Source organism: Echinops telfairi, unplaced genomic scaffold, assembly GCF_000313985.2.
Source record: "Echinops telfairi isolate 266 unplaced genomic scaffold, ASM31398v2 ScPeMD7_3533;HRSCAF=4204_0, whole genome shotgun sequence".
Classification (NCBI taxonomy): Eukaryota; Metazoa; Chordata; class Mammalia; order Afrosoricida; family Tenrecidae; genus Echinops; species Echinops telfairi.
In genome coordinates, this window is record NW_022107431.1 from 12,690,543 (window position 1) to 12,702,844 (window position 12,302).

At 45.6% G+C, this 12,302-nt stretch overlaps 1 protein-coding gene across 1 annotated transcript in view; it reads left to right on the forward strand.

The window, feature by feature from the left end:
• NOX3 (NADPH oxidase 3) overlaps positions 1 to 12,302 on the forward strand; it is a 74,531-nt gene that overhangs the window by 20,022 nt on the left and 42,207 nt on the right. Inside the window, exons 6-9 of the mRNA XM_004701935.1 lie at positions 2 to 183; positions 3,661 to 3,790; positions 6,734 to 6,826; positions 9,656 to 9,915. Of these exons, the coding sequence (XP_004701992.1) occupies positions 2 to 183; positions 3,661 to 3,790; positions 6,734 to 6,826; positions 9,656 to 9,915 (665 nt within the window). The remainder of the gene's footprint in view (position 1; positions 184 to 3,660; positions 3,791 to 6,733; positions 6,827 to 9,655; positions 9,916 to 12,302) is intronic.

Here is a 12,302-nt window from a genome sequence, read left to right on the forward strand (position 1 = left end):
GAGCCCTTCTACTGAGTTGCTAACTACAATAGCAGGTCTAACCGGCCTGGTGCTCTCTCTGGCTTTAATCTTGATCATCACCTCTTCAACCGAGTTCATCAGACAAGTCTCCTACGAGTTGTTCTGGTACACACACCATGCTTTCATCATCTTCTTCATCAGTCTGGCTATCCACGGGGCTGGGTAAGTCCATAATGTGCTGGGTAAGCCCATAATGTGCTGTGTATAAGGTTTCTACTTCTAGAACCTCAAAATCATCTTGTTGAAGACCTTTTTATGGAGTCGCAAGGCATGCCGTGACTGGAGGACACTTAGAATGGGTGAAAAACACTTTCACTATGACAAACAATTTTTTTATAGTAACACTGGAAGTCAGCTATACAGGCAATGAAGCATTATGCTTATTTTTCCCCGAGCTGATGTAGTGGGCGAGTCTTGACATGTTTGTCATATGCAGGGATTCTAATGAAAGCTGGGTGACAGCCTGTCTCTGCAGTCCAATGGATGTGGGATTCATCCAGTTCTATATTGCTGACACCGGATTTCACTGGAGCTTTCTCAGAACCATGAGTCAGGAAAACCAGCGAGCGGCGGGCAGTCTAGCCTGAGGTCTAGATTGCCTAGTCATCAAATGTTCATGGGTGAGACCTTCTTGGTCTGCGCGTCTCAGTTTACCCGCTTGGGAGGCTGGCAGCGGATGGCCTGTAGGAGTTTTGTGGTCTTGCTCTGTCAGTCAGTCTATGAAATGGTGCTTCAGCATTCAATGCCATTGTTCCATTCATCAGGAAGCGTGATGCCTGAAGTTCATCATTGAGTTTGCCATTGAGGCCACTTCTACCCATGGTGCCCTGTGTGTGACAAATCTGTGCTCCATGGTGTTTGAATGGCTGATTCTTTCAAAAGTCAGTCACCACCCCTTACATGTACTCAAACCTTCAACTTTCCAGTTAGCAGCTTAGAATTCTTACCATATGTCCCACCGGGAGATGCCACAAAGTAAGACCCCTCAAAGATAATAGTCTATTTAGATTGTATCAGAATGGCCCTGGCTCAACCAACAAGGTACTGTCTGTGAACCAATCTGCCTGGTGTTCATCATTTCATAAAGTGGAACCTGTGCTTTCCACGTGACAATTTTCAAAGCACAATCGTATGTAGGATCCATTCGACCCAAAGCACAGTTCTGTAGACTGGAGAAAAGCTCTGATCCCCATTTCATAAGGAGGAACCAGATGTTCAGAGAGTTACATGATTCACTCAAGGCCGCACAGTGAAGCAATGGCAGAGGCAGACCAAAGAGGCTGGTCTTAAGACAACCAGACCCATATTCGGAACAATCCCTTGAAGAACAGACCTTCAACTGTTGTGAATTAAACATTCCTCAACACCTGCAAGAAAGTGGCAGGAGAAATTTCAGATGTCTTGCTTGGCTTGCCAGCAGTTCTTTGCCAACAGGAGAGTCTCTACTGCCTACCTGATTTCCCCACCTTCCCACCACAGCTGCAGCTGCAGGGAGTCCTGGTACAGGAGGAGGGCTCTGCATATGATGGGACAAAAGAGAAAACCTGGAAGTAGAGAAGGCATGACCAGGTAACTGCATGCAAACACAGGGGGATTCCATGCAAGACCCTGTCAGCACTCCAGGATTGACAGCTCAGCAAGCTAACTGCTCTCTCTAGTCTGCTCCCCTTCCTTCAATGCTCCTTCCATCACGGCCCTCCCTTTCCGGAAGGGCGCTAGTCTTCTGCAGCCACTGCCTGCTCCTGAGTAGGAACTGCTCCAACACCCATCAACTTACTGGACACACAGGCATCGCCGAGGGAAGCATTGCCCTGTGAGTTCATTTACCCTGCAAGCTTGCCCAGTGCCATGCCAATTTTCTGTTACCTAGTCAGTAACAAGTCTAGGAGCCCTCTTCCCAAAACTGTCTCCTTTAGCGCCTCGCCCCCAAACTCCTACTTCAGAGAAGCACGGGAGCATCTCCACAGATTATGTTTCATTGGAGAGGGTACTTTTTATTATTTTGGTTTTGGTTTCAGCCCGAATAACATTTTATAAGATGAAAATGTTGAATCATTCCAGTCTAGTTGAAAGGCTTGCACGGGAGTAAGGGCCTCATTTAATCTTCTCAGCTTGAAGTAGTCTACAGTTTATAACATACGTCATTTCCAAATCCTATACAAATGACAAGTAGGATTGTTGGGATGTGTTAAAGCCCACTAATCTTCCTATTATGGGATGGAGCAGATGAAGACACACCGAGCTCTCTTAAATTAAAGCAAAGACACTGCATTTGTGGAGAACTAGAGGCTGCTGATAGATGCGACAGGGAATGTGGCCTGAGAAGGAAGGGGTTAACACTTAAAGATTCACTTCCTTTGGGTTCCTATTTATTATTCGCCTTCCTTTGTCAGGGCATCACTTGCTCATTGGAGATTTACAGATAGTTTGGCTCAACTAACTCAGAAGAGTGTTATCAAATTTGGATGACTTCCATAACATAGACTGGGAAGAAGCCCAAGATGTCAATTCTCCAGACTGTTCCCAAGGGCACCGCCGCTCCCTCCTCACATGGTCTGCAATGCCAAGGGGCACGTGCTACCCTCAGGATATCTGGGAGAGGAGTCTGTAAGATGCTACACTTTCCCAAACCAGGAGTACCGTCTTTCTCAAAATCAATTCAGGTATTTTGATTACGCCTAGGAATTGAGCAACATCAAACTTATACAGTCTCAAAACCAAGTAGAACTCACTGCCCTCGAGTTGGTCCTGACTCAGAGTGAACGTATAGGACAAACTAGAACTGCACCTGTGGATTTCCGAGACTGTAATTCTTTACAGGAGCAGAAAGCCCTGTCTTTCCCCCTCTTGAAGTGACTAGTGGCTTTTATCACCCAAGGAGTGGCTCACTACACTACCACCAGGGCCCCTTTACACAATCTCAGCAGACGCAAACCCATGCATCTCCTGCTAATAGATCAACCAAGGACCATGGTCCAAAGCATCTTGTCAGAGGTCAGTAGGCACTGTAGTTGTGGCAAAAAATAATTTGCAAGATTACAGAACTTTTAACCTAGTGCTCCATCCCTGAAGTCTGGCTTCCATTTTCTCTGTTCAATCTACCAATATAGTCTTGAAGACACACTTCATTTTGATCTTCTGTGACCCTGGCCAAACATAAAGTCTGCTGAGGGTCCACTGTTGCCCAGCGGTGGGCAGAAATGTCATTGCTCATGTCACTTTTACTGAAAACTTCTAAGGCCTGGGGGGGGTGGGGGGGGTCCAGGAGAAGGGGAAAAGTTAAATAAATCAGCAAAAGAATTCAAATAGTACAAAGTTAGCCAATTAGCCCAAATCAGCAATCAGGATTAGATGTCACCTAATTAAATTCTACAGTCTACAAAAGGATGTGTTCAAACAATTTCCCTTCATTATGAATTCTCTAATATAGACACTTTCAATTGAGCAGAGGATACCACGGAGGCCGCTTCTTTTCTACCATCTTCAAAGTTAGCCGGAGCTGCTCAAATGCCTCTTTTTAAAAGATACGGAGGGAAATGAATGGCAGCCCCATCCCAAGACTAAGTGTTGCTCCCGAGCCTGCTGCACAGAATTTTACATTTTTGTTTATCTTTTTTTCTCCCCTCTTTTATCACCAAGCCGGATTGTTCGAGGCCAAACTCCTGAGAGTCTGTTGCAGCACAATGCCACCTTCTGTAGAGACCACTATGCTGAATGGCAGGTAACGGCCCGGTGCCCGGTGCCTCAGTTTTCTGGCAAGGAGCCCTCGGTAAGAATGAGCCCGGGAGCTTTTAAGAACCACTGTCTCCAATGTGAAAATAACTAGAGCTTTTATTTGCTCGCGGGGGGTGGCGGGGGGGTGGGGTGGGGTGGCGGGGGGGCGCATCCCCTGTCATCACCAGACAGAGCCTACTCTTTACGAAGTGCGCTAATGGAGGAATCGAGTTATGGATCGCTGGGAAAGAGGCCGGCTGTCAAAAAGACTCTGCTCAGGTCCGACCTGGGTTCTTAGACTGGCATTTAAAGGTGGATGTCCGATAGGTGGGACGCGACACTACAAGAGTGGTCCCTTGGAAGAGTGGGAAGGCTGTTGAGCCCACCCCCCTCGACGGTTCCCATCTCAGCTCCCGGGCCCTCCGGGTACCTGCCTTCTGCATCCTGAGAACCCGGACCATCTCTTCTCACACTGAAAGCGAAGCAACCGCTGTGCTAGCTCTCTAGGGCTGCTGGGACAGAAAGACCACAAAGTGGCTTTGAAGAACAGACGTGTTTTTATTTATGTTGGTTTTTATTCTCATCGTTCAGGAGGCTGGAAGTCTGAATCCAAGGTGTTACTTCCATGGAAAGGTTTCTCTGTCATCCCTGGGGAAAGCACCTTAGCTCCTTTTTGCTTCTTCAGCTGAGTGATCTTCCAGTGGCAGGGCATCTCTCTTCCCCCATCTCAGCTAGCAGGCCTGGCTGCTGATTCAAGTGCTCTCTGGATATCCATCCCCAAAGAGAGGGTTTTAAGACGCACTCTACCCTCACACTGCCTCACTAACCTAACAAAAAGACCCATTTACAAATGGATTAGAAACAAACCAAAAACTCCCTGTCATTCAGTCAATTCTGACTCATAGCGACCCAATAGGACAGGGTAGAATAGCTCTTGTGGTTTCTGAGACTAAATCTGTACAGGCGAAAGCCTCATCTTTCTCTTTCAGTGGCTAGTGAGTTTGAACTGTTGACCTCGAGGTTAGCAGCCCGACTCGTAACCCACTGTACCACCAGGGCTCCCCAGATCTGTAACAAACGTAACCCAAAAAAACTGAACCCATGGTCCTCCAGTTGATTCCGACCCATAGCAACCCTACAAGAGAGAGTAGAGCTGCCGGAGAGTTTCCATGGCTATAAATCTACATGGAAGCCAAATGCCACGGCTCTTCTCCTGGGTTCAACCTGTGACATTTTGGGTGGCAGCCAGGTGCTTAACCGCTGTGCCACCATACACCATTGTGGTTGGGAGACACAATTCAACCCATCACCGTCATCAAACGAGAAGCCTGGCCTCCATAGAAAAGCAAACCTCCTCTCCTTCTACAACTTTCGTGAGGAAACATTCCAACCAGGCCCATGTGTGAGTTAAAAGACGGGTGTGGAATGTGTTTACCTTCTGTTCTAATTAAACTCTGAACACGGCAATGATGGCATTGCTAGCTAACAAGAGATTGGATTAATGAGATCAGATGGGATGTCCACCAGGTCTCAAAAGCACCATGTTTCCGGGTGTGCTGCCACCACCTTGGGTGCTTGCCTGGGGAAAGAGAAATAATAACCCCATGTGGTGGTACCAGAAATCACGGTGCCGTGCAAACCTGGGGACGGCTGAGGGGAGGCGTGAAGGGAAAGAGCTGGAGGCTGCAGCTGAAAACTGGAGAGAAGCAAAGGCCAAAAAAACGGTGTGACAGAAAACGGCTGGGCCGCAGAATTAGAAGACAATGGAATTTTCCCATGAACTTGTTACATCCCCTCGTAAATGTTGGAGGAGGGTTAGAAGAATGGAGGCATTAGCATAGGAAGAATATAGGTGATTAGCTTTTTTAAAAAACCTCTCAAATATATTAAATTAAGCACTGGGTGAATATTGCAAGGAAGAGTGTTTAAAATGGAGACATGGGATAGATGTGCCCATTAGACTGTGGTTCTTTTAATGGCCAGTATAGATTGTCTCTATCTTAAACTCAACTATCAGTAGCCACTACCCAGCCTGCATTTTAATGAAGATCATGAATGCCTCTCTAAAATTTTCAGCTACAGTGTCTCCATAAAAAAATCAATACTCTCCCACACCTCATGAATACAGACCAGGGCCTGCTCCCAGCAGAGGAGGCTGATATTCAGTTACCATTCAAAGGGGGGCACTTACCCACCTCTCTGTTAACTCATCCCTGCTGCACCTCCTGGCAACCCAAACTCATGTTGTCACTCTTGCCCGTTCTTCTTAATGGACCCTGATTGGAAGCGTGTGTGGGCTGTGCAGTTAGCGCTTGGCTGAGCGGTACAATAGTCTGTGTCACACAGACCCTGAGTCAGAAAGACACCCAAGGACACGGAAGCGTTTCACATACTGCTGCCCAATGCCCCCCAAACTTGGTTCTGTATGTCTGGGTTGGAAATGCATATTCTCAGAAGGGCCTCAGACCAACTGGAATGAACAGGTTTCAAGCCGTGTGTGTGTGTGTGTGTGTGTGTGTGTGTGTGTGTGTGTGTGTGTGTACCTGTTTATTTATATAAACTTCCAAGTTGGGTTGTGTTGTTGGCCCTGAAACTGACAAGTTCAATGTTTGTTTAATTTCCCAAGCCCTTTGTTGTCTCAGTCGTGTTGTTTTGCAAGCCTTTAGATTTGACTGCGTTGGGAGGCTTTTATGACCCTATCCTATGTAACATAAACATCAATCTGCTTTCTTATTTCTTTGCAAATCCAATTATTTCTAATTACATAAAGGCATCATTGACCAAGTAAGCTTAAAAAACGAGTACGGAAGAGCCTAATCTCTTCAATAAGCTTGTCAAACGCAAGAAATGGGATGTTACAACGTTTAATGCGAGGAGATCACTTTGTTGTTGACAACTGGCCTGAGCAAAAGGACAGTGTGCATATGATGGACAGACTTGGTTCAAATGGAAACTATTCGCATCCCATCTTCATTTCCCCTTCCCTCCCTCTCTGCAGGCTTGGAAATGGGTCTTGGGACCGGTGGTCTTGTACGTGTGTGAAAGAATCATTCGGTACTGGCGATTTCAACAAGAAGTTGTCATTACCAAGGTATCCACGTCACTTTATGTCTGAATAAAAGCCTTGAGTACAGATGAAATTTTTTTATTAGCCCAACTTTTTAATTTGCCAATTTTACTGCAGAGCCGTATGTAATTGAGAGGCTCATCTTCTGTTCTAATAATTGCTTGTATCCCGAGCATCTTTTTAGTGTGACTAATTTTGCTGAAGACAGGGATCAGGGCTCCAGGCAGATACTCAGAATTCTGATGAAGGTTTGTGGTTGACACACTGGTATTTTCTGTATGTCTCTTACCTCAGTTTCTCTCTAGGGGGGCAGGGACGGGAAAGAGAGAGAATATGCATGCCTTACCCAGGCCATAGTAACTGGAGGTATAACCACTTCCTTCACCACAAAAAGAAGGCTATTATCCAAATACAGGAAGTACGTGCACACATTATCAAGCACACATTGTACCAGGACTGCTGAGTCCGCAATAGGAAGAGTGCCAACACAAGGATCAGAGGGGTGAGGGAGTTGGAAGTTCCAGAGGGGTTGGGAGTTCCAACGTGGACGGGGAGGGTGAACACCTTGCGATCTAGCCACACAGCTCTCTGATTCTCGCCTACTGCTGGAGAGAGCTCTGAAAAGAGAAACCAAAAGTATCTGTCTGTCTGGAAGACACAACAAGTACCAACTACTTACCCTCTGATGCTTTCAAGGTCTCCGAAGAAATGTTCTGCGAACCAGACCTACGCCGTTTTGCTAAGAGGGTTTTGTCAGAAAACTCTGCCTAACTGTTTTCACGGAGGGCAGATGTAGAGAAATGGCTCCAGAGTGGGTCTTCGAGCCGCTCTTGTGCTGCTGTTTTCAAGTTAAGCACCAAAGGGTGTCAGGCTCGATCCAAAGCTAGCCTGTGACACTTCTAGAAGGCCACTAAAGTAATTACCAGGGAGGCAATTGAATAGCAGAATCAGAAAAGAATACATATATCAGGAGGGAGAGGGGAAACTTAGAACCAGGGATTAAAGGGCTGTGAAATGTTCTTAGGAATGGGGCAAGTACTGTCACAGTATCCAGGTTCAATTCGGTTTTGTTCCCTAGACCCCTTCCACAAAAGCAGACATGGAGTTGCCTGAAGATATTTTTCAGAAAATAAGATGGAATGTAGGTAGGGGAATTGATTCTTTCCCTCTGATAAACACCAAGTTAGAAGGCACTTTTAAAAAGTTGTAAGAGCTTTGAGACAAATCTTTTCAAGATTGAAAACTCAAATGTGTCAGCAGGCTATGGAGCAAGACTTAATGAGTCCTCTCTTAACTTAAGCAAAACAAAAGAAACAAAATATTCCAGAATAAGTTTGAAGACAGTTTTCCACTGAACATGAAGAAGAAGAAGCGTTCATTAATAAATAAAAGATGGGGATTATTGAAAACAGTACCGAGCTGTACCTAGATTTTAATAACATGGAGATGGTGTAATGATGGTTTTAATAACTTAAGATCTGAGTGGCCAAATATGCTAGCTTTGGTGCTCTTAGATCTAGGTAGCTGTGCTATGGGAAGATTGGCCATTGGGGATGTAGCAAGGGCCATTGGATTGACTAGAGAAACAAATCCAGTGACACCCCGGATGCATAAGAAGGAGCTTTATACAAAACAGTTATTATACATCCAGGAAGCAGCCCAGTTCAAATTCAAGTCCATAAGTCTGAGCCTAACCCATAAGACCCTCTTCAGACTCATACCGCCACAAGCAATGATGCAGAATGCGGAAGATCACAGGCCGGTGGGTGTAGAGTTTTGTGGATCCAAGGTCAGCGGAAACAGAGCAGGGCTCTGGCAGCTCTCAGGGTCAGTAGCAGAGAGGCGCAGAGGGAGAGAAAGGAAAGGGACCCTTCTCTCTCCTAGAGCCTTTCTTATTAGAGGGCCACATCGCCAAGAAAGCACTATCAGGCTGTGACCTGGTAGACAGGTCTGACTCCACCCCTGGCCAGGAGTGTCTGGTTGATATAAAATTTCCAACTACCACCACACTTTCCTGCCCACATTGCAGACAGCACGGAAGGAGGACTGTATTCTTGCTAGACTGGAAAACAAGACACCCCAAAGATGGCAGATGTCATTAGAAGCTAGTAACAAATATATCTGTAGACGGTTGTTGATGTGAGATGCTGTCGAGCTAGCGCAGACTGGTAACGACCCTCGATATAACAGAAGGAGCCCTGCCCAGTCCTGCCGCATCTTCACAGTCTGTTATGTATGATCCCGTTGACTGTTAATTAGATCTCAAAAAGGAAGAAGAGAGAAAGACGGAAAATGAAGTTAACTCTTGTGCTCCTTCCTGTGTTTTCCTTTGCCTCGATCATTTTGTTGTAACCTCCCCTTCATGAGGCCTGGCCTCTCCCTTTACCCACGTTAATGCCTATCTACCTGCTAGTTAGTGATTTACCTGCCCTCCCCAGCCCCTCTTTAAAACTCAAACTCCCTGCCATCAACTCCATTTTAACTCACAACGACCCAATCAGACAGGGAACAACTTCCCCTGTGGTTTTCTAAGACTGAAACTCCTTTGGGGAGTAGAAAGCCTCCTCTTTCTCCTGTGGAGTAGCTGGTGGGTCCCAAGTGTAGCCCAACAGATTGCCTACTGCACCGCCTCCTTCCCCCTCCCTTGGTAACCTTCACGCCCTGAGTTTTTCCCTGTGTAAATCTGGCTTCACTTTTTCCAACAGAGGGCTCATACTGTGATGCGCTACTTTCACAAACCTTAGAATGAACCCTTTTGAAGCTGGTTTCAAACTTTGGACCGGATGAAGGCCATTTGGCGCTATCCTCCCTTAACCTGAAGAAACACCAATTGTGTCTTTTGCTCTAATCTAGGTGGTAAGCCATCCCTCTGGAGTCCTGGAGCTTCACATGAAAAAGCAGAATTTCAAAATGGCGCCAGGGCAGTACATCTTCTTGCAGTGCCCATCCATATCTGCCCTCGAGTGGCACCCCTTCACGCTCACTTCCGCCCCTGAGGAGGACTTCTTCAGTGTGCACGTGCGGGCAGCAGGAGACTGGACTAAGGCTTTATTTGAGGTGTATGGAGCAGATGCAGATGGACAGGCCCGAAAGGAGCCCTGGGGCCTGCCAAGGTAGGAGCACATTATGTTAGGATATAAATTCTATTGCTGTAGGTAGCCATAGCCGGCCCCTCGCTCATAGCCACCCACCTCCTGGTTCCTTGCCATGCCACGGTCAGGTATAGATGGAGTCATTGTGGTCTCCAGGCGTTCCTTGGCTGATTTTTTGGAAGTAGATTACCAGGCCTTTCTCCCCAGTGCATCTGAATCTGGAAGCCCCACTAACACCTGTCCAGCATTCTAGCCACATGCAAGGCCCCACGGACAGCTGGGTGAGTGCATTGACCAGGAATAGAACCTGAGCTTCTCAGGAAGACACTGTGAATTCTACCCTCTCTGGAATGCTTTTGAAAAGTGGGATACATTAGCACATCAGTGACATGGAAAGAAGCCACTGTATGAGTTAGTTAGTTTATTGTGCCAACCTGGCCGATAAACACATGTGGGGTTAATTGAAGGGCAGAGAGATAAATGGCTCGGTGAGCCTCGCCTTTCTCGAGTTCTCCGCTCTCTTGCTTTGTGATGGTTGGACCAAGGTGCAGCTGCTTTAGCAGTTCCCTGCTTCAGCTGGCAAGGCTCACTTCCTGCAAGACATCCCCAAAGAGAAGCCACATGGGCCTACCCCAATACAGCCCTGGGTGCTGGAGCAGCCATGTGGAGACCCCTGCCAGCGCTAAGATGCTTACACATTCACTGATTTGGCTTTCCTCCTGCAGTCGGCATCATAGTATGTGTTTTGTGAGATGGAGGAGGACTTTATGGATTGATGTCGGACATATGGGTTAATGTTGGACTTGTGGGTTTGGGCAGCCCTGGGTTGGGATGTTTTCTTGATGTGCACTTAACCTTTATATAAAACTCTCTCTTAAACGTGAGTTTCTGTGGATTTGTTTCTCTAAAGTACCCAGACTAACACACTGTATAAAAAGGGAAGAGGTTGGTCTAAATTATTTTCTTCCTACTGTCACTTCCAACGGGCAAACTCAAGTCAAAGTACCCACCAGCCTGTTTATTGTGCATTTCTGTGGATGACAAGCCCCAAGTTTTCTTGCGATTTAATTGATAGTTTTTTAAATGTGTCAAGTAAATAGCAAAATACTGCTAATTATAAAAGCAATTAGCAATGGGACATTTTAATCCATGGACAATTTAATTTTTTCCCTTCTCAATTCCCTTTAACTGATTATTTATAAAATAATCAAAGTGAGCTGAGGAACTAGCTGGTCCCAGTTAATGACCTTTTATTTTTATGCTTCCATTTCCATACATCAATATGTAATACAGTCTTAGTAATAAAGATTCACTCGAAGAGAGTTCATTTGAATTATTAGGCAGTCTGGCATATAGAATATTTTTAAACAAACCCAATTGAACTTTCATGAACACATAGTCAACCCAACTGGGCCAGCCTCGCCTGGCTTCCACACACACCCCTTGGGGAATGATTGTGAATAACTTAGAAACCTTTTAATTAGCATATCTTTGTTCATATGTAAATGTGTGCTTTTGGACTAGCTGAGGTTATTGAATACATTCTGTTGACTGAAATATATTAAATGCTCCCTTCATAATTTATTTTTTAAATCTTTTTGAACAAAAACCCCATGCCAGAGAATGCACGAGATTGAGAGATAGTAATGAGCAGAGGTAGACATGACTGTCCTATAGTTTAGTGATAAGGACAGATAGAAATAAACTCATGCACAAAGAAAAGAATCCTAAAATTACATCTGTTATAAAGACTATGGAGATACAAGATGCTACACATCATAACTTAAGGTGGCCAGAAAGATGTCCCCGGGGAAAGAGTGATTGGAAGAAGACCTAATGGGAGGGTAACTGTTAACCAAGAAGGAGAGGAAGTCCAAGTATCCCAGTGTATGCCATTGAAAGGGTCATCATGTGCAAAGGCTCTGTGGCCAACAGGAGTGGGTGCCATGTTGTGTGAAATTAAAGGAAAGCCAATGCTGGGACTCTGGTGATGAGAAGTGGGTAAGAACCCAGCCGTCCATCCATGCAGAAGCCCTGTAAGGAAAATCTCACTTATTCCACAAAGACATTTTATCCCTAGAAAGAAAACTATGCTACACAAAGGCAAAACCCTCACCTAATTATCACAGATTTTGTGTTGGCCTAATTTAAATTAATGAGTCTTAGAAATTCCATATGCCTGACAAATTATTTCAAAATTATATGTACTCCAGGTGAATGGTTTCCATTAGACTAAGTTTATGTAAATACACTAAGGAGATGTCCTAGTGGCATAGTGGGCCACGCACTGAGCTGCCAACCACAAGGTCAATGAATCAAACCTGCAAGCTGCTGATCAGAAGAAAGATGAGACTGTCTACCTCCATCAATATGTGAAGTTTGGGAAACCCAAAAGGCAGGTCTACTTT